General features: G+C 44.0%; 3 protein-coding genes across 3 annotated transcripts; all 3 read left to right on the top strand.

The window, feature by feature from the left end:
- Positions 1 to 1,035: 1,035 nt before the first annotated feature.
- LOC307234841 (odorant receptor 131-2-like) lies at positions 1,036 to 1,995 on the top strand (the record flags this gene model as incomplete). The annotated part of the gene is made up of 1 exon (XM_080006705.1): positions 1,036 to 1,995. One exon carries the CDS (start codon positions 1,036 to 1,038, stop codon positions 1,993 to 1,995), a length of 960 nt encoding a protein of 319 aa, XP_079862831.1.
- Positions 1,996 to 7,699: 5,704 nt separating this feature from the next.
- LOC307234840 (odorant receptor 131-2-like) lies at positions 7,700 to 8,659 on the top strand (the record flags this gene model as incomplete). Its single annotated transcript, XM_080006704.1, has 1 exon — positions 7,700 to 8,659. One exon carries the CDS (start codon positions 7,700 to 7,702, stop codon positions 8,657 to 8,659), a length of 960 nt encoding a protein of 319 aa, XP_079862830.1.
- A 3,373-nt stretch (positions 8,660 to 12,032) lies between these two features.
- Positions 12,033 to 20,761, top strand: p4ha3 (prolyl 4-hydroxylase, alpha polypeptide III; the record flags this gene model as incomplete). The annotated part of the gene is made up of 13 exons (XM_080006350.1): positions 12,033 to 12,214; positions 12,779 to 12,933; positions 13,097 to 13,320; positions 14,822 to 14,971; positions 15,097 to 15,148; positions 15,498 to 15,661; positions 16,397 to 16,573; positions 18,300 to 18,364; positions 18,741 to 18,900; positions 18,993 to 19,055; positions 19,290 to 19,358; positions 19,938 to 20,034; positions 20,599 to 20,761. 13 exons carry the CDS (start codon positions 12,033 to 12,035, stop codon positions 20,667 to 20,669), a joined length of 1,629 nt encoding a protein of 542 aa, XP_079862476.1. The 3' UTR covers positions 20,670 to 20,761.
- Positions 20,762 to 22,375: the final 1,614 nt, after the last annotated feature.

Here is a 22,375-nt window from a genome sequence, read left to right as displayed (position 1 = left end):
AATACTATATATATACATGTTGTATATATATGTATATTGTGCAGGTTTTGGTCAGAATATGGAATATAAAAAAAAAGATAAGTTAAAGAAAAGTCACAAGACATAAGACATTTGCTGTAAATACATTACAAATTACACGAATCAATACAATTTGGTTCATTATTTGTTAGTCTCTCACAGCCCCATTTAATAAATTTATAATCATTTCATAATTCTATGTGCAATAATGTCATAGTTAAATTCAAGATATAGCGGTGGGGTGGTTCAGAGCTCAGACAATGGTGTGTATATTCAACCAAATATTGGGGATGGTAGCTCAGGCGGTAGAGCTGGTGGTCTAGTAATCTAAAGGTTGCTAGTTTGATCCCAGGCTCCTCCTGCTAGCATGCTGTAGTGTCCTTGAGCAAGACACTTAGCTCCTGATGTCTGCGTCCGTCGGTGATTGAACAATTATAAGTCGCTTTGGATAAAAGCGTCTGCTAAATGTAATGTAATTCAGTTCAAAAGCTGCTTTTGAAATAATACAGAACTTTGGAAGATTTGATACCTTGCACACACCCACTCGCTACAAACCTCCCCCTCCAATTATAATTTAGAAACCCACCCCTTAGGTAGGGCTGACCCCACCTTGACCCCCCCCCATCGAAAAAAAGTCCCAGAACAAGATGGATAAAAATCCAATCCCCGGTCCTTCTCTGCCTCTGGTCCCTGAGCAGCACATTCTCAAGTAAGTTCTTCATCACTCTGAACACAGAACACGGCCGTGCTTGCCGCGCTCAATGTGTGTTTCTATACAGAAAGAAGATTACGATAATGGATTACTTCTGATGTTTATGATATTATTACTTATATGCCTGCACCTGCTGTATTTTGGGTAGATATGCTGTCATACAATTTTGAGTAAGATAATGAAGCTGCTGAATGCTGCATTTGTGATATATGAGTGAATATATGCATATGTTGTTTGCATATATTTGTGTATATATATAATAAATGTTTCATTTTTCCATTTTTCAGGTCTCCTCACACCTCAGCATGCAGAATCTGTCTGAGTTTTCAAGCAATGCAACATCACCAATGCGCCTGTCTGTTATTATCAAGGTGTGTGTGGTCGTCCCCTTCTTCTGCATCTTCCTCTTCTGCATGGTGGCCATGCTGCACATCTTCGCGTCCCACCGGCAGTTCCTGGAGAGCACGCGCTACATCCTGTTTTCCTTCATGCTGGTCAACGACAGCCTGCAGCTGCTGACCTCCGTGCTGCTCTTCTTATTCGCAATGGCCCGGCTGAAAATCACCATTGCCTTCTGCACTCCTCTGCTTTTCCTGTCTATCGTCACGTTCCAGAACACCCCTTTAATCCTGGCCACCATGTCGCTGGAACGCTACACGGCCATATTCCATCCGCTGCACCGCCCTGCGGCGTGGCGCTCAGACCGCATCTGGATCACCATCCTGTTCCTGGTGCTTGTCAGCTTCATCTTCCCTGTGGTGGACTTCTCCATCTCGCGGTCTCACCCCGGTGTGGACGTCCTGTCAACCCTGGTGTTTTGCAAAACCACAAACCTCATGTCGTCCCCTGTCCAAACGCTGTTCAAGGTCTCTCAGAACGGGCTGTTTTTTGCTGTGGTGGCCGTCGTCATCCTGTTCACCTACGTAAGGATCCTGCTGCAGACCAGGAGCATGAGGCAGGGCCGGGTGTCGGCAGCCAAGGCCATGCACACCGTGCTGCTCCACGGCTTCCAGCTGCTGCTGTGCATGATGGCCTTCACGCTCCCCATCACTGAGAGCCTGATTGCGCTGCACCACGACTGGCTGCCGGAGGACTTGGTCTTCTTCAACTTCTTCAGCTTTATCCTCATCCCGCGCTTCCTGAGCCCGCTCATCTACGGCCTGCGGGACCAGGGTCTGAGGGGTTACATGAGGAGAGCCGTGCAGTGCTGCCCTCACAGAGTCAGGCCAAACGCCACTGGGAAGCCTCACATCCGTTCTTTTTAGTTTGTTTTTGCAGGAAGCTAAATGGTTGCAATGCACAATGATTGATGATGTATTAACGGCAGCATAAATGAATTTAATTGAATAGCCATAGATCGCCAATGGGAAAACTTGATGTTGCTGCATTTCACCTGGTACTTTTAGAGCTAAAAACTATGAGATGAGATGAGGGCTGTCAACTTACTGCAATTAAACTTTAACAGATACATCATGCCAGCAATCTTGATACGGGGGAATTTGATCTTGACTGAATTTTTGATCTGGTAAAAAATACAGATTTTTGAGCGGTCCCACTCGTTAGGAACATGTTTTCTCCCTTTCTCTCTGCTGACACGACATGTCAATTTCACGGCAGCAATGAATAATGTGCAATCAAGATACAAGGAAAACAAATTTTGTGCCAGTACATCGATTGATTGATGTATTGACAACTTTGGACTCTCATTCTGCCTTTAACCTCGACTTGGACTGTGATCCAGGCTAAACTGCCCTTTGCAAACTTTTACCACAACAGACCTTAAAGGCGAATTTGAATTGAACATGTGTAATGTTTTGTTTAGAGTTGCTAAATAAAACTGCTACATGGTGTTATTTATTTGATTTAGGTCATTATGATCACAGAAGTTTCATGATTTCAAAAAGTGAAAGTTAAAAAAAAAAGTTTTGTTTTTTTACCTTGTATGCCTGATGGTGGGATTATTCGATTCTCCTGATCAAATGAATAATAAACGTCTGCTCCCTCTGAGGACTTGTCTGTGCACAGTGCGTGTTTACAAGTCGGTGTTCATGGCCTAACAACTTGTTAAAGTAGTCAATATACCAAAATCACCAATTGTCTTCTCAAAGCTCCGATTGACTTGTGAGCCAGCTGGCAGGGGGCTTTGACTTTTTGTTGGTTTTCTGGTGGGTTGATCAATCCTGTGCATGTAAATAGGGCACTGGGTGCAGATGAAGAACTTTAAAGCAGTTCTTTCAAGACTCTGTCAAACTGCAATCAACCACAACTTTTGTTCTTCATTGGTGTCGCTTTAAAGTCATGGATGTCATGGAATCAGCCAATCAGAAACAGAAACAAAAAGGAAAATGCAAACAAATTATAGATAAAAAAGATGGATTTTTTTTTTTAATTAATTATGACGATGCTTTATACTGCTACTATATATTTATTTTTATATGTAAAAAATAAACTATGACTTTTTTAACTAACATGAACTTGAGTTATTACTTTTCCATTTTGGATCTTACAAATCCAAACCAAGCAGATGATGAGTCCATCAGTGTTTAATAAGGTTCATCAACGACAAAAGAGCCTCTGATCATCTGGAGTGTTTGGGTCCCAGCTTCCAATGTGCCACGCATTTCTTTTACACAGATGGTATCAAATTTACCCCAAAACATGACAAAAATGATCATATACTTGTATGTACACATATGACAAAAAGTTTTTTTTATTAGTACTAGTTATTTAGTTACTAGTTATGGTGTCATATGAGGAAATTGTGCATACCTCCTAGCCTTCAAAAAATTAACAAAATACAGATGGATTAAAAATTAAATATATGGATTAACTTTAAATATAACATATTACTAGACATGTTTCCTCTGGAATCAAACATGGTATAAATGCTAATGCATGGTAACATAGTTGAGTATTTAAGGAAGGAGCCATGGCTTGCTATGGTGTTCCCCATCAGAGGAAGATGGCGTTCAGGATGAAGGGTGTTTTAGATCGGCTGCTACTTCTGCTCTGTGTGTCAGGGTCACCAGGGCTGCATGGAGATGGGGATGGGAGCTCAGGCGGTAGAGCTGGTGGTCTAGTGATCCAAAGGTTGCTGGTTCGATCCTCCAGCTAGCATGCTGTAGTGTCCTTGAGCAAGACACTTAACCCCTAATTGCTCCTGATGGCTGCGTCCGTCGGTGTTTGAATAATTGTTAGTCGCTTTGGATAAAAGCGTCTGCTTAATGTAATGAGAGCCAGGCAGACAGGAAGAGAGTCGTTTGCTCCCATAGAAACAGTTCCAGAGAGAGGGACAGGAGGGGGATGGAGGAGTCACGATGTATCGACCCTCAGGTTTAAAGTCACAGCCTTTGAGACAGAGAATTCGGGCCCCGAACTGCCAAGCCATCCACTGGCGGACCTGGGGGAGGAGGCCGCAGCCCAGAACGCGGCTGGACACCTCCGAGAACACCACGGAGCTTTAATGGATGGCCGCTGATGCCGAGCGGCGCCTCAAAGTGGCCTGTATTGTCCCGGTCAGCGGGGCCTCTGAACATTTTTCCACCAGACAGCACACCCTCATCTGGGACTCATTAAGGAATCAGTGCTTATGCTGCGCTTTAAACCTCATTAGCTGATATCAACGATGAATAGTCTATAGGGTATATGTTCCCAGGTTGAAAATACCTCCATGAACTGGATGTTTATGCAAACAAAGAAGAAAGAAAAAAGTACATTCATTTAAGAAATTGAATTGCAGGCTATTCATTGTCTATCAGTTTATCAGTCAGTTTATCTATCAGGTTTGGTGCACTTCAGTCAATCAATATCAATGATATAATCAATAGCAAAAGAAGGAGCAGAGTTGTATTTGTTGTTTTTGCTTGTAATATTTTTAATCTATGAGAAAATCACGGTTCAAAATAGAAATTTAGGTCATCATTTGCTAAAATTTTCATATTTCCAGTGAGCACCTCTGGTATAAAATACAGATTATTTTCGAACTTAATTCAACAAAGGAACATTTAAATATGTTTGAGGAATACTGCTAAAAGTCCTCAAAAACAACAAATCTTTGCAGGTTTTAGCCGATTCAGTAGCACACTGAGAAGAACGCCTTCATATTGTGTTACACCAATCTCTGTCGCAATGTAGCTTGAATGTTATTCTCCCTTGTATGTCGCTTTGGATAAAAGCGTCTGCTAAATGACTAAATGTGAATGTAAATGTGTACAGCTATTCACTGCACTACAGCAGTGTAGGCCACAAAACGATGGACAGAGGGACAGACGGACAGACAGACAGACAGACAGACAGACAGACAGACAGACAGACAGACAGATAGACAGATAGACAGATAGATAGATCAGTGCCCGTTTTGTCAGATCAATGTTCCATAAATGCAGTACCAGTGAGAGCCCTGGGTCTGACATGATCACAGCAAATTTCTCAAAGTTTGTGCTGATCATTCGTGTGGTATTTTCACTGAGCTTTTTAACTCGTCACTTGTCCAACACAATGTCCCGAAAGTGAACAACCGAACCGAACTGATGACATTTGCATATCGGATTAATAGAAGGGTGGATGATGCTACGTACGTAAGCATTTGGAGGGTACAAAAACTCATGCAAGGCTTTTTATTTGTAGATTTCTCCTCCGCTTTTAGTACAATCCAACCCCACATTTTAACGAGTAAACGACTGTCCACTTTTAATGTTGATGCTGGCATGGTGACCAGGCAGGCAGGGTGAATGGTGCCCTATCCCAGAAGCGGTTGTCATCCACAGGCTCAACCCAGGGACGTGTCCTGTCCCCATTATTGTATATTCTATATACAAATGACTGGAGGAGGAACTACATTGACAGGCGTCTCCTGAGGTTCGCGGATGACACTGTTTTAATCAGTCTGCTCCAGGATGGAGAGGTCGATCAGGGGCCGGTCGTCAAAGACTTTGTGGAGCGGCGTGACAACCACTTCCTGACGTAAAAACGTTCACAAAGCAAAAGATATGGCCATCGACTTTAGGGAAACCTCCCACTCCACCTTCCGAATTACAGTCAAGGACTGACTTGTCGAGACGGCCGAGTGTTACGAGTACCTGGGAACAGTGATCGACAACAACTTGAACCATGACCTCAACACATCTGCAATCTGCAAAACGGGCCTGCAGAGACTTCCCTTTCTGCACAGACTCAATACTTTTAATGTGGACAAGACAGCGATGGCTTTATTTTACAAATCCTTTATTGAGTCTATTTCAACCTTTAGTTTCATTTCTTGGTCCGGGAACCTCACAGTGCAAAAAATAAATTAGCAAAATAAATGGCTCGCAGCAGCTTTCTTTAACAGATTTCTGTGACAGACAAGTTTTGCAGAAGCCGCGGTGGATCTTGGCCGGCTCTGACCACGCCCTGTTGGGGGAGTTCGTTCTTCTCCCCTCCGGGCGCAGATACAAAATTGAATTTCCCCTTGAAGGACAGTAAAGATTTGAACTGAGACAGACAGACAGACAGACAGACAGACAGATAGATAGATAGATAGATAGATAGATAGATAGATAGATAGATAGATAGTAAAATATATAGATAGATAGGACTTGGATTCCAAGAAGTAAATGCAGCTGTTCTGATGGCAAAGTTCCCCCACATATGTATTTTACTCTCTATTTTAGATTAGATTAGATTAGATTGGATTAGATTAGATTCAACTTTATTGTCACTCGCAGAGTGCAGGTACAGAACCAATAAAATGCAGTTGTGGTCTAACCAGAAGTGCAAAAGAAGCATTTAAATACCAAAGTGCTATTTGAGTACAGTGTTTCTGTGCAGTTATGTAGGCAAAAGAGGTGTATTATGTACAACAGTGTAAGGTTATAAATACAGGTTTGTCAGGAGTATAAGGGGATTATGTACAGATAGTATAAATAGACATTTTATATTAAATACTATATATATACATGTTGTATATATATGTATATTGTGCAGGTTTTGGTCAGAATATGGAATATAAAAAAAATGATAAGTTAAAGAAAAGTCACAAGACAAAAGACATTTGCTGTAAATACATTACAAATTACACGAATCAATACAATTTGGTTCATTATTTGTTAGTCTCTCACAGCCCCATTTAATAAATTTATAATCATTTCATAATTCTATATGCAATAATGTCATAGTTAAATTCAAGATATAGCGGTGGGCTGGTTCAGAGCTCAGACAGTGGTGTGTATATTCAACCAAATATTGGGGATGGTAGCTCAGGCGGTAGAGCTGGTGGTCTAGTAATCTAAAGGTTGCTAGTTCGATCACAGGCTCCTCCTGCTAGCATGCTGTTGTGTCCTTGAGCAAGACACCTAATCCCTAATTGCTCCTGATGGCTGCGTCCGTCGGTGATTGAAAATTGTAAGTCGCTTTGGATAAAAGCGTCTGCTAAATGTAATGTAATTCACTCATTCAGTTCAAAAGCTGCTTTTGAAATAATACAGAACTTTGTAAGATTTGATACCTTGCACACGCTACAAACCTCCCCCTCCAATTATAATTTAGAAACCCACCCCTTAGGTAGGGCTGGCCCCACCTTGACCCCCCCCCCCCCCCATCGAAAAAAAGTCCCAGAACAAGATGGATAAAAATCCAATCCCCGGTCCTTCTCTGCCTCTGGTCCCTGAGCAGCACATTCTCAAGTAAGTTCTTCATCACTCTGAACACAGAACACGGCCGTGCTTCCGCGCTCAATGTGTGTTTCTATACAGAAAGAAGATTACGATAATGGATTACTTCTGATGTTTATGATATTATTACTTATATGCCTGCACCTGCTGTATTTTGGGTAGATATGCTGTCATACAATTTTGAGTAAGATAATGAAGCTGCTGAATGCTGCATTTGTGATATATGAGTGAATATATGCATATGTTGTTTGCATATATTTGTGTATATATATAATAAATGTTTCGTTTTTCCATTTTTCAGGTCTCCTCACACCTCAGCATGCAGAATCTGACTGAGTTTTCAAGCAATGCAACATCACCAATGCGCCTGTCTGTTATTATCAAGGTGTGTGTGGTCGTCCCCTTCTTCTGCATCTTACTCTTCTGCATGGTGGCCATGCTGCACATCTTCGCGTCCCACCGGCAGTTCCTGGAGAGCACGCGCTACATCCTGTTTTCCTTCATGCTTGTCAACGACAGCCTGCAGCTGCTGACCTCCGTGCTGCTCTTCTTATTCGCAATGGCCCGGCTGAAAATCATCATTGCCTTCTGCACTCCTCTGCTTTTCCTGTCTATCGTCACGTTCCAGAACACCCCTTTAATCCTGGCCACCATGTCGCTGGAACGCTACACGGCCATATTCCATCCGCTGCACCGCCCTGCGGCATGGCGCTCAGACCGCATCTGGATCACCATCCTGTTCCTGGTGCTTGTCAGCTTCATCTTCCCTGTGGTGGACTTCTCCATCTCGCGGTCTCACCCCGGTGTGGACGTCCTGTCAACCATCGTGTTTTGCAAAACTACGAACCTCATGTCGTCCCCTGTCCAAACGCTGTTCAAGGTCTCTCAGAACGGGCTGTTTTTTGCTGTGGTGGCCGTCGTCATCCTGTTCACCTACGTAAGGATCCTGCTGCAGACCAGGAGCATGAGGCAGGGCCGGGTGTCGGCAGCCAAGGCCATGCACACCGTGCTGCTCCACGGCTTCCAGCTGCTGCTGTGCATGATGGCCTTCACGCTCCCCATCACCGAGAGCCTGATTGCGCTGCACCACGACTGGCTGCCCGAGGACTTGGCCTTCTTCAACTTCTTCAGCTTTATCGTCATCCCGCGCTTCCTGAGCCCGCTCATCTACGGCCTGCGGGACCAGGGTCTGAGGGGTTACATGAGGAGAGCCGTGCAGTGCTGCCCTCACAGAGTCAGGCCAAACGCCACTGGGAAGCCTCACATCCGTTCTTTTTAGTTTGTTTTTGCAGGAAGCTAAATGGTTGCAATGCACAATGATTGATGATGTATTAACGGCAGCATAAATGAATTTAATTGAATAGCCATAGATCGCCAATGGGAAAACTTGATGTTGTTGCATTTCACCTGGTACTTTTAGAGCTAAAAACTATGAGATGAGATGAGGGCTGTCAACTTACTGCAATTAAACTTTAACAGATATTGACTTTACATCTTGCCAGCATTCTTGATACGGGGGAATTTGATCTTGACTGAATTTTTGATCTGGTAAAAAATACAGATTTTTGAGCGGTCCCACTCGTGAGGAACATGTTTTCTCCCTTTCTCTCTGCTGACACGACATGTCAATTTCACGGCAGCAATGAATAATGTGCAATTAAGATACAAGGAAAACAAATTTTGTGCCAGTACATCGATTGATTGATGTATTGACAACTTTGGACTCTCATTCTGCCTTGAACCTCGAGTTGGACTGTGATCCAGGCTAAACTGCCCTTTGCAAACTTTTACCACAACAGACCTAAAAGGCGAATTTGAATTGAACATGTGTAATGTTTTGTTCAGAGTTGCTAAATTAAACTGCTACATGGTGTTATTTATTTGATTTAGGTCATTATGATCACAGAAGTTTCATGATTTCCAAAAAGTGAAAGGTTAAAAAAAAAAAAAAATGTTTTTTTACCTTGTATGCCTGATGGTGGGATTATTCGATTCTCCTGATCAAATGAAGAATAAACGTCTGCTCCCTCTGAGGACTTGTCTGTGCACAGTGCGTGTTTACAAGTTGGTGTTCATGGCCTAACAACTTGTTAAAATAGTCAATATACCAAAATCACCAATTGTCTTCTCAAAGCTCCGATTGACTTGTGAGCCAGCTGGCAGGGGGCTTTGACTATTTGTTGGTTTTCTGGTGGGTTGATCAATCCTGTGCATGTAAATAGGGCACTGGGTGCAGATGAAGAACTTTAAAGCAGTTCTTTCAAGACTCTGTCAAACTGCAATCAACCACAACTCTTGTTCTTCGTTGGTGTCGCTTTATGTTTAACAGGTCATGGAATCAGCCAATCAGAAACAGAAAGAAAAAGGAAAATGCTAACAAATTAAAGATAAAAAAGAAAGATTTTTTTTATTAATTATGACGATGTTTTATACTGCTTCTATATATTTATTTTTATATGTAAAAAATAAACTATTACGTTTTTAACTAACATGAACTTGAGTTATTACTTTTCCATTTTGGATCTTACAAATCCAAACCAAGCAGATGATGAGTCCATCAGTGTTTAATAAGGTTCATCAACGACAAAAGAGCCTCTGATCATCTGGAGTGTTTGGGTCCCAGCTTCCAATGTGCCACGCATTTCTTTTACACAGATGGTATCAAATTTACCCCAAAACATGACAAAAATGATCATATACTTGTATGTACACATATGACAAAAAGTTTTTTTTATTAGTACTAGTTATTTAGTTACTAGTTATGGTGTCATATGAGGAAATTGTGCATACCTCCTAGCCTTCAAACAATTAACAAAATACAGATGGATTAAAAATTAAATATATGGATTAACTTTAAATATAACATATTACTAGACATGTTTCCTCTTGAATTAAACATGGTATAAATTCTAATGCATGGTAACAGAGTTGAGTATTTAAGGAAGGAGCCATGGCTTGCTATGGTGTTCCCCATCAGAGGAAGATGGCGTTCAGGATGAAGGGTGTTTTAGATCGGCTGCTACTTCTGCTCTGTGTGTCAGGGTCACCAGGGCTGCATGGAGAGCCAGGCAGACAAGCAGACAGACAGGAAGAGAGTCGTTTGCTCCCATTGAAACAGTTCCAGAGAGAGAGACAGGAGGGGGATGGAGGAGTCACGAGGTATCGACCCTAAGGTTTAAAGTCGCAGCCTTTATGACAGAGAATTCGGGCCCCGAACTGCCAAGCCATCCTATGGCGGACCTGGGGGAAGAGGCCGCAGCCCAATCCACTCGACTGTCCGCACTCAGAAGGCGGCTCGACACCACCGAGAACACCACGGAGCTTTAATGGACGGCCGCTGATGCCGGCGCCTCAAAGTGGCCTGTATTGTCCCGGTCAGCGGGGCCTCTGAACAGCACGGCCACAGTGACACACGGTGTTCACCAACACTGGCCGCGCCCACGACCCAAACACAGAGTCTTCACAGCGCCCTTCTTCACAGGGGTCTACTCTATTAGGTAGAGGCCTTGTGAATTAAGATAGCCGTGGAAGCGGCATGGATCTAGGTATGGGGGAAAAAAAACAGCAGAACCATTTTGTTTAACCTTGACGTAATGTCTGACGGATTGAAGCGGTTCATCAGTTGGAGGCTGGAGATGAGATTGAAATGACTCTCACTTCGTCCTACAGACTCTAGAGCAACTCTAATAACCACAACAGTTCCAGTGTCTACCTGCCCTTTCCTATGTGAATATCAACCACAAACACAAAGAATATCAGCTATGACAAATGATATTACTTTAAATCAGTACACAAAAATAAGAAAAACTTCTCCTGTTCATTATTTTTTTAGACAATTGTGATTCTTGGTATGAAAAATAACATCCTCAATGTCATCAATAAAATTATTGAATAAATGAAATAAATAAGAACTTAAAAGATCAGAATTCACTTTTTTAAAACAATCATTTTTGCCGGTAAAGAAGATTTCCACGAGAATTTAAACCACCAAATTAAGCTTCTGAAAGAAGCTGTTTTTAACTTGTGACAGTTTCAACTCCCCGTGAAAGTGAAGAAAGGAATTCGTTTTAATTCCTGACTGTTTCAGGAGAAATATCACTTACATTAGTTTCAGCTGAATTTATGGCATCAACATCACCGGTAGGTGTCACTGTGATTACAGCTCATTACCGCCCATAACTTTCATTTCAAGAATGAGCGCCTTACAAGCAACCCAGGGACACTTTAAAGCGACATCTAAGGACAAATTAAGTACAATAAGTTCAACAAACAAACAAACAAACAAACCAACAAACAACTAAATAAATAAATAAACTAATTAATGAATGGTAATAAAAGGTAAAAATAATACATATCATCTATTATATAATATTATAAATGAAATAAAAATAAATAAAAAGGGCAGGTCTTCGATACTATACTATACTATACTATACTAAACTATACTATACCATATCATACTATACTATTCTATATTAAAAAAGAAAGCTTTATAGTATGATTTGCTCAAAGATGATGTCTTCACTAGCCCTGACACCGATGACGTCGTCGGGAGATCGTATGACGTCAACGGCGTCCTGCGTGACGCTGAGAGCGGATTCCGGGAGAGTGGGACGCGGCGCGCCGGACGCGGCTCCTCTGAAGCGCCCAAAATGAACTTTGCCAAATGGATTTACTTTGGTTTCGCGCTCCTAACCTGGGCCGAGGTCTCCGCCTGTGAGATGTACACGTCGCTGCTGAACGTCCAACAGGCGGCTGACGTTGAGCGGACCCTGGTTGGCTTTTTGGGAACCTACATTGACAACGAATTGGAAAGACTGGACGACGTCAGACGGTGAGTCTCACGTACTGCGCACACCTCACGCGGTGAGACGCCCGGACGGTTGCGAGGCTCGCGAGGTTTTTGGGATGTGCATATGGGAGGCAGCGCGTGCGTGCTTGCGTGATCCCTGCAACAAGCTTGAAGGTAATCTGCATTATGTCATGATTCACTGGGAGAGATTTATCATATAAATGTGATGTGTCATATTATGTTCATGTCAGGCCGCAGCCATTTTTATCTGAGCATTGATTATGCTTTATGATAAATAATTAGTAGGACCACAATGACTTATTAAGGTTGCTGGATTTCAAATAAACTAGTCTGTGATGGCATTTAGAGTGTATATATATATATATACACATTGCATAGAATGTATATAAAGTGGTATGCCAGCAATACTAAATTGATTATGATTGGGGCGGTTGCCAAAAACAAATATATCTTAATTAAGAGGGACAGATAGCAACTCCCCAGACAAACATTAACATTGTCATATATATATATATATTTATATATATGGCTCTATTTCTTTTCTATATATATTTAATAGCGTTAACAGCCTATTTTCTTCTCCAGGTTCCACGCCAAGGTGTCTGCCCTGCACAGTGAAGTTTACAATGGACCGCCCGGCGCGATGGCCAACCCTCTGATAGCCTTCACCCTGATCAAGCGCTTGCAGTCCGAGTGGCTGAACGTGGTCTACAGCGACGAAGCCTCGGAGAACACACAAGGTTGGTTTCGGAAAAAAAAAATAAAGTCACATCTGGTGATAATGAGGTACTGAAAGAGATCCATCGACCCCCCCCCCGCCGCCTCCGCCTCCTCTCCTACCCTCTGCTGTCACCACCCGACCCCCAACCCCCACGGTCACCCCTGTTGCTTTCTACTCTCCAGCCCTAAGGTCTGGTTACCAGGAGGTGGAGGCCAATCTGCCCAAACTGGAGGACCTCCAGGGGGCCGCCCAGGGGCTCATGAGGCTTCAGGACGTGTACGCTCTCCAAGTTGGCAGCCTCGCGAGAGGGCGTTTCCAAAGAGTCACTAATGGAAATGCCACCGACATCTACATGCCCACAGTGTCTGTGCCTTTCTCTGGGGACGACTGTTTCCTGGTCGGAAAGGTACACGCTGTTTTCTATTGGAAACTTGGTGTCGATTATTTCTCCCATTTTTATTTATCCTTAAAGTGGTAATCCGTAAGGCCGCGACCGTTGGATGGATTACGGTCGCAGAATTCCACTCGAAACTGCGACGGGTTTTTTTGTCCTCCTCTTGACTCTGAGATCGCTGGCATTTCTCAGAAGTTTGCCTTCGTCCGATCGATTGATTTGGGCGTTTTTTCCTTGGTCACCTGAGGTGGTGGGGATTTCATCCCAAGGCGCTGTTCTTTTTTGTGAATGTCCAACCATATCCGCAGTTTACTGACTACAACTAGCCACAGTGTGCGCTGCATTATCAAATTCACCGTGGCTGCCTTTCACTACTTGCATGTGTTCGATCGGTGGTGCGTTCTTGCCGGGAAAGGTGGACCCCGTCACAACCAACAGAATCAGCATGAAGAGGGGATCATGCATAATGCAAATACATTGAATGGCTGTTTCTGATAAAGTGCCAGTTAAATACATTATCAAACATGGAACAAATGTGGCATGAATATACAAAATAACCTTATGGATTACCACTTTAATTTCCACTGCTGTAGCATTCGTGGGAGAATTGCAGGGAAGTTGGCAGGATTTCCCCCAAAATGCATAAAATATGGAACGAGCTCTACTTTGCTCTGTGTTGGACATGCTGCGAGTGCTTATGTTAAATAATAAACATTTTTCCAGATGGTGCCATGAGAATTCCCCTTAATCCTTACAGTCCCACACTAGACTAAAAAAAAAAAAAAAAAAAAGTGTTTTCTTCCTCACGGCCTGTCAGTCATTCTAGAGAGAGAGAGAGAGAGAGAGAGAGAGAGAGAGAGAGAGAGAGAGAGAGAGAGAGAGAGAGAGAGAGAGAGAGAGAGAGAGAGAGAGAGAGAGAGAGAGAGAGAGAGAGAGAGAGAGAGAGAGAGAGAGAGAGAGAGAGAGAGAGAGAGCTCCTCTCTGTGTGCCTGGAGACTCGTTCAATGTTTAAAAAAGGTTTTATAGTGCCACAGTTTCACAGCGCAAATATAAAAAACATGTTGCCCCGGCAATGAGTTCCCTCGTTTCGGTGCATGGGATGATGCACAGCGGCCACCGTGCGGGAGAAGCATGCCGCCGCAAGGAAAAGACATGATCTCACTCCAAAAAAAAGAAGAAAAAAAAAAAGGCACTTAGAGCATCTGTAAACGCACGCTAAGTTGAGGGTGTTGTCAGCGTGGCACGCAGTAACAACTTGCGGCAACTGCATTCATGTGGCCATTAAAACCGCCCCTTCAAACGGCGTCCCGGGTGTTTCTCTCCCTTTCTTTTTTCGGGGGGGTCGAGCAACTGCTGTTTTTTCGGTTGCCAGATAAGAAGCAAATCGCCGCGTTTCCTTCGAGACCCGCAGTAAAACTCGCACGTTCACACCTCCCATTAGGGGGAAACAGCCCCTCTTTTTTTTTTTTTTTTTGTGGGGCTTGTTAAAGTCTGGGCCGGGTGTGGCTTGCAGGTGGCGTACGAGAAGGGGGACTTCTACCACTCGGTGCCGTGGCTGGAGGAGTCGGTCCAGCTCTTCCGGAGCGCGGGTGGGGAGTGGAGCCCGGAGAACCAGGGCACCTTGGAGGACGCTCTGGACCATCTGGCCTTCTCGCACTTTAAGGCAAGGGGTGAAATACCTCACCGCGCTGTTGATTGACAAACACACACACGCACGCACGCACGCAGAAGAAGACGGAGGTGACCGTCTTTAATGACTCGGAGACCCTCTCATCATTTCTATTTCAGACCGGAAACGTCTCCTCCGCGCTGAGTCTCTCTCAGGAGTTGCTGCACCATGGTATTTTTTTATTTTTTCCACATAACAATGAGTTTTAGCTTATTTCGCCGTGTACATTTTCATCCACAAGGAATTTGTCGTGCATTTCTGGACAGACAAGAAGCGTTGGCAGAAGCTGGACAGTCTGAAGAAGTCTAAATGAAAAGGAGATAAAATAAGAAATGAAAAAAGCCGAATATACAGAAATATCCCGAAAATCCCAAACAGAAATAGCCAAATATATAAAAACATGCAAATATACAACAGCCGATTCTATGCACATCATACAAATTATTTGAAAGATATTAATAATAAGAAGTCTGTAAAAAGTGCCTGATTGTCACAGCAACTCTATTTATTTTCTCCTCAGATCCTCTGAATGGACGAGTTCTGCGGAATGTGCAGAAATACGAGAAGTTGCTTGTTGAGGGGACGTCGGAAGCGATCCGCGACGGTGGGATGAGGAGACCCAACGTCACTCACCTGAGAACCAGGAACGTCTACGAGAGACTCTGCCAGACCCAAGGCTCCCAGGTGTGGATTAACAGCCATTGGTTACTGATATGTGGAGGGAGAACGCCCACCAAGATTCAAGATTCAAGAGGTTTATTTGTCACATATACATACGTTCATACATATATGCAGTGAAATGTACCCGCATTAATCCCCATGACAAATTCACGTGTTCAAATGTGTTCAAATGTGTCATTAGTAGTAGTTTTTAACTCTGCAGTGTCTCTGAAACAGATTATATTCAACTGGGTAAAACTGAAAAAACAAAAGTTGGAAGAAATTCTTGTGGTTTTTCAACTTCGAGACACTTGGCTGCAAACTACAAAGGGAAATTCTCCTCAAAGTCATATTTTCCAGGGCTGTTAATTTCCCTTTGTACAGCTGAGCCTTCTACAAATCACTTTCAATCCAATCCTCTGGGCTTGACTCACCGTAATGCCGATGCTTGGTCCCACCCTAGTGCGTAATGCCAGGATAAATCCAAACCCCAAAAAAACGAGGGCCCCGAAAAACAAATGTTCGCGACATTTTCATTGTTTTTTTTTGGTTTGATTCAGGTCTGTTAAGACATTTTTTATTGCTTGATCACACTCCAGTAAAACCTAAGAAGCAGCATTTTTTTTTTCAACAGTTAGTGGTTTCTAGTTGTAGAAGGAGGAAGGGTTGGAAAACTACTGTTTTATCGCCCGTGATCATCTTGTGGCTAAATTCAGAATATTGATTGAGGTTGGTGTCCCCCCCCCCCCCCCCTCGCAGCCCAGGCATTATGAAAACCCCGGACTTTTCTGCGACTACTTCACCAACGGCAGTCCCGGACTCCTGCTGCAACCGGTGCGACGCGAGGTCCTGAGCCGGCGTCCGTACGTGGTTCTGTACCACGGCTTCGTCACGCGCTCAGAGGCCGAGGACATCAAGCTGCTCTCCCAAACCGGAGTAAGAGTTTACACTTCACTCTTGTTGTGCGTTAAACACCCCTAAAAACCCCCCGAACCATAATATTTCACAACTAACTGAAGAAAAGAATAGGTGTTATGCCAAGAAATATCGTCTTTTGTGTTTTAGGGACTAAAGATTGCGCAGGAGAGTAACTCCCGTCCTATTACCCAAGTTTGGATTACTGTCTTGTTTTTAGGAAGTTTCCGTCACATTCTCACTCCCATGCTCTCCCTCTGGTCTAGGTTTTCCCCCCGTTTTTTCTCCTCATTTTCATTGACCAAAACCCGTAAAATGGGTCAATTTTTCACTGGTGCTAATCCTCACTTAGAGCCGTGGCCTCGTCTGCGTTCGAGAGCCTGATTATCAAGGAAAGCAAACATTTCAAGGAGCGCATCAAGGTTGCCAAGTGGAGATTATGTTCACCCACATGGCTTTCCAAAACGCCTGGAATGCTTTAGCTTTGTCATGCCAATCAGGGAAGAGCGGAACGGCGTCCATTGGATAGATGTCTTAAAAACCCTGCGGAGGGAATGTTCCGTTGGCTTCAAGCATTTAGCGGCGCTGTTATGATATGAGATATATTACCGGGAGGCCTTGGCGGAGAGCCTGCTTTTGTGAAAATGACTCTCTGCATTGAATGGCTCAAGGCGCTTGCCGCGGGAAATATAGATCTTTTAAGGTCCTACTCTGAACGTTATATTTCATATCAAAGCCCCTCACGCTGATTCAGTTACTTTGGGAGTATTTGGTAACTGAAATAACGTTCTATATCCTGTGTGAGGTTTTTGCCGCAGGTCAGTGATTTTTTCCATCCCTTCCTCAGATGCAAATCTTCCCTGTACTTATTTGGTCATTATGTCATCTCCGAGGTTTATTAAAAACAGACTATAGTCTATAACAGAGTATTAGTTCCTTGGAAGGGTTCGCAGCACTCTGCACCCTGAGTACAGTGTTTTATTCCTTTAATTCCCTCTGGACCCCAAGACTCCAGCGTTTAGCGGCTTCCAGTACGTTCGAGTAATTGCTCTGAACTGGTGTTGACAGAGCTGTCATTCTATAGGAGGCAAAAGATGCACTTTTTCCAGGAACGGCTGGAATTACAAAATAAACTCTAAATGTCATGGTACAGTAGGAGTTGGCTGCTTGCTACTGCCGCATGCTTCCAAATTTGTAAGTGTGTGACTTGCGTATAATGATGTAGCTCAGCGTGTGTGTGTGTGTGTGTGTGTGTGGTTCAAATGCCCTCAGCCCTCAGCTCAGCTTGATGCCAATGCAGACCATTCATGGAAATTCGATGTGAAAGGGGCTGGACTCAGTCGAAAATGTCTGAACCCTTTTCCCAGTATTTTCATGAGTCTTTCTCAGGAGAGTTTGGAGAGCAGCCACTTCACATAATTTGTAGAAAAGCTCCCCAAATAAGGGTTCAAACCCCATTTTTTGGACGTGGAGTAAGATTGGATGATTATTTCTGATTTGGAGGGTTTGAGCATTGTACTACCAGAACATTCTGGTATTTCCATCATGGCAGGTTTGGAATCCAGGAATGTCTTGCCAGCTCTTCTTCGGTCTTCCCTATATGTTATCAGTTGTTGTTTCGGAGGCACTGTGCTATTACTCACTCTCTGCTGTCAGTGTTTGCAGTTGGATGTGGACGCTTGACTGTTATAACACCGGTGAAGAAGAAACAAACGTGTGTTCTCTGTGTGTGTGTTTTACCGACAAGTTGAGGAGATCCGTCGTGGCGTCTGGAGAGCAACAAGCGACGGTTGACTATCGCATCAGCAAGAGGTAAATATCGAAATATCCTGTTTATGACACGCACTTTGCAGAAAGACGTTCTGAAGATTCACGCCTGCCGGCTGCTCGCGCTGGTCTTCCATCGCTGTCATCTCACTTAAATAGGATTGCAGAGCTGTGACTCACGTTCTATTCTCACTTTGAACCTACGTGGAAGTGATAAATGCTCCTTTAACGAATCCGCTTCGGAATTGAGTGAGCTAAACCCCGACGACGACGACGTCGTGCAAACGCCCTAGTTTTGATAAACGGATGATTGACCGGTTGGTTGTTCGATTGATTTCTTGTTTGATCGACCGCTGGGTCACAAGTTCACAAGATTGAGCATCATGACAAGTACCAACATCAGCATGATGTGTTTTTGCAGTGCATGGCTGAAAGGAACCGCCCATCGCATCGTGGGGCTGTTGGACCAGCGTATCTCCAAGCTCACGGGTCTGAACGTGCAGCCTCCGTACGGCGAGTACCTCCAAGTCGTCAACTACGGGATCGGCGGCCACTACGAACCTCATTTTGATCATGCTACAGTTAGTGGATTTCAAGATCTCTATTGCGTACGCACGAGGGGACGAGAGGATAAGGCCACATTAACAACCTTCTCATCCTTGTTCCTCTGTAGTCAGCGTCAAGCCCGGTGTTCAAGCTCAAAACTGGAAATCGAGTGGCCACCTTTATGATATATGTAAGTTACTGCAACTCATTCTACTACTGTTTCCTCAACTCTCACTTCACGTGTTCCAAAAGAAAATGTTGTCTGGCGTATGAAAAAGAATAGAAAATTCGTTTGGGAAAAAAAAAAAAAAAAAAAGTATGTGTCTGTGCCTTTAAACCCTGCAGCAGACAGACCGGCTTTTCATGATGTTAGCCCCTAACTGCCAGACACGATGACACTCACAAGAATTTAATTTTTCCACAGCTCAGCTCTGTTGAGGCAGGTGGATCCACGGCCTTCATCTATGCCAATTTCAGTGTTCCGGTTGTGGAGGTATAGATTGTTTTCTCTCTCTCTCTTTACCTCTCCCTCTCCCTCTCTCTCTCTCTCTCTCTCTCTCTCTCTCTCTCTCATATAAAAGAGATAATAAAGAGGTATTGCTATTTATTCCCCATGAATGAATTTCCTCCTAGCGATTAATGAAATGTTGAATCTTATCTCATGAAGATCCAAAACATTGGGATTTCAAGGCAGGCGCTAATACCCTTCTTTTCTCAATTGTGCCTCGAGCCAGAGCGTATTGCTCTAACGATCAACCACTGCAGCTGTCAAAATGACAAAAGCTCAGTTCATGGCAGTGTCAGCCGTAGGGGATTCTTATGACAACACAGCGATTTGTTAAGTGGGGGCTGATGTTGTTTTTGGACCGGTGAGTGATCTCCTGTGGATCGTTTGCCTCCTTGGAGTTCAACCATTCTCCTCGGGGCTTAACCAATTATTACAACAGAATTGCATTTTTTTTCACCATTCGCTATTTGGTCATAATCTGTACCATATAGTTGTAGAACAGTTTGAACCCCACAATTTCTTAAACCGATAAGAAATAACTTTCCGGTTTGTTTCATATCTCAGAACGCTGCCCTCTTCTGGTGGAACTTGCACAAGAACGGTCAAGGTGATGGGGACACGCTACATGCAGGCTGCCCCGTGCTTGTTGGGGACAAATGGGGTAAGATGATCTATTTAACAGCAGACAATAAACCACTCAAATGTTAAGTTAATGCAGCAGCATTCAGTGTTGGTTTAAACAGTCAGGGCGTGCCTGGTCCGGTGTTTGGTGATTGTCATTCCTGTCATACACAAGTCAATGTATGAGAGCCAGGGCACATCTGTGCTGCATTGCAGATACAGTTAAGAGATGTTACACGGTGAAGGTCAGTCCCTGAGCACTGCTAAGCATGCTAAACATATACCACTGGCTGGCCTCCATTCCACACCATTCCGGTTTAGCTCTTCTGCCGTTGTTCCGGGCGCCAAGTTTAACAAACAGAGAACATAGCATTGGTCCTCACAGCGGGACGGTCGGTGTGAAAAGCATTTGTAATACTGCTTGTAAATCAGAAGTCGTTACAATGTTGAGCTATTGTTAAAAAACACATATGAGTATTACATAATTAAGTGAAATTAGGGAAAGAACAGTTTGATTCATAGTAATTTAACTTATTTGTCTTGGTTTAAAGAAATGCACTTTGCTCTTATTTTGACGTCTGGTCGATTAAAATTCATGTTCCAGTGGCAAATAAATGGATCCATGAGCACGGTCAGGAGTTCCAGCGTCGCTGCAGTCTCGACCCAGAGGAGTGAGAAGGCTGGAGAGCAGCAGCTGGGCCCGCTTGGAGCACAAGAGCCGGCCTCCACAATGGAGAGGCACACATGCAGGCTGCAAAGGAGGGAACTAGAGCACTAAGCAGCAGGCGGCGGGGGTGGGTGGGGAGTGGGGGGGGGGGGGGGTGAGAGCTGCTGAGGAGCCGTCTGCATCTGCGATTTGAGCTCCGTCCGGACCCTAGGGAACACTGAGCAGACAGTGGACACTCCTGGAGGGGGCTGGAAGGTCCCGTGGAAGGGTAGGGGGCAGTTGGCAATGAGCCCCAGAAGCTCAGCACTGCTTTGCTCCTACTGCCCAGTCCCTGCAGATGGAGAGAGGCCCCTGCCTTCATACACTGGGCTGGTTTCACTTAACTGTGCAACGGCTATTTGCTTCTTCGTTTCAGTTTGCTTTTTTTTAGGGATGCTTTATCCAGCCATTCACACTCTGCACAATTCTTGTGTACTCTACGTTTGCAGTCTGATATTCATGCTGGCATTCTGTATGGCCGCGCAATGTCTGGATTTTTTTAATCGCCATTCTGTAATTTGTCACCTCATAGCTGGGAGATGTAGCAGAGACCACGAGTATGAGTCATAGTAGACAGTCGATGTGAGTGTTGCTGTTGATCCCTGCTTGACTGGGGAAATAATTTGGTCATCGCTGTCAGTGAAAGAGTGTTTTAAGATAGTTGCTGTTACTCACCGCCTGGTGCCTTAATGGAAAAGTTGAGCCTGCTTTTCATTCTGCCAGCAGGAAGCTGGGAGCTGTAAATCGTGCTCTTTAAGCCAAGTGATTGGGAAGCCAATGACCAAAGTCTGATTCGGCGCCCGTGCCTGAACTCACACAACAAACACCGAGTATCCGCCTGCATACCAGGGAGATATCTGTGCCTAAGTAGGTCAGGACCTATCTGAAAGCAGACGGCTTGTTTTCCCACTTTGTGGAAGTGGAGGAGGGAAGCCTTGAGATACATACTGAAATGCCCTGATGGGGCTGGAGGCTCCAAAGAGCCTCTGTCAGATTATTTTGGCTTCGTGCTACTCCAGTGACAAGGAGTGTCAGGAGCGTGAGAAGGGCTGCGGGGTGCAGTCTGGAGAGATACCCACAGTGATAGAGTTTTCTCTCCTGTCAGCCACGGGGCAAAACAGAAAAATTGAATTAGTGTTCTTCCTCTGGTATGTAACGTAAATATTTTGCATGTATCCATTACATACAAAATAGCTCCAAATTCACTTTCAGTGAACTCGCCGGTGACCTTTCTTGAAAAGTAAATAAAAGATCCCTTCCATTACGGTGTGCTTTCAACAATCTATAGGAATGTGAGGCTAATGTCCACAGGTCAAGAATTTCAAGGACATTAACCTGCGAGAGAATTACCGACTATAATGCTGGAGGTTACATAATACAGAAGTATAGATCACAAAATATGAAGTAGTATTTCCTCTTCCGGATCCCGTCTATACCTGGACCTTGAATATTCCTCAGAATTGACAGTCTGTACGTTTTAAATTCCTCTACAACCTGGGCCTCCCGTCCTGTTGACCTGGGCCTGTGTAACCATGATCAGAACAAATACGGTATATTTACAGTAGCTGCTGGTTGCTATGCAAGGAAGATTTTGCCACCACCATGTCCCAGGAGGGGACTTAATCACCCTGGCTACACTATAGGTCTAAGTAAACGGCAGTACAAGTTAGGCAGA

This window comes from Zeus faber, assembly GCF_960531495.2.
Source record: "Zeus faber genome assembly, chromosome: 9".
NCBI classification, from domain to species: domain Eukaryota; kingdom Metazoa; phylum Chordata; class Actinopteri; order Zeiformes; family Zeidae; genus Zeus; species Zeus faber.
Note: the sequence above shows the minus strand (reverse complement) of the source record. Positions and strands in the feature narration are given on the sequence as shown.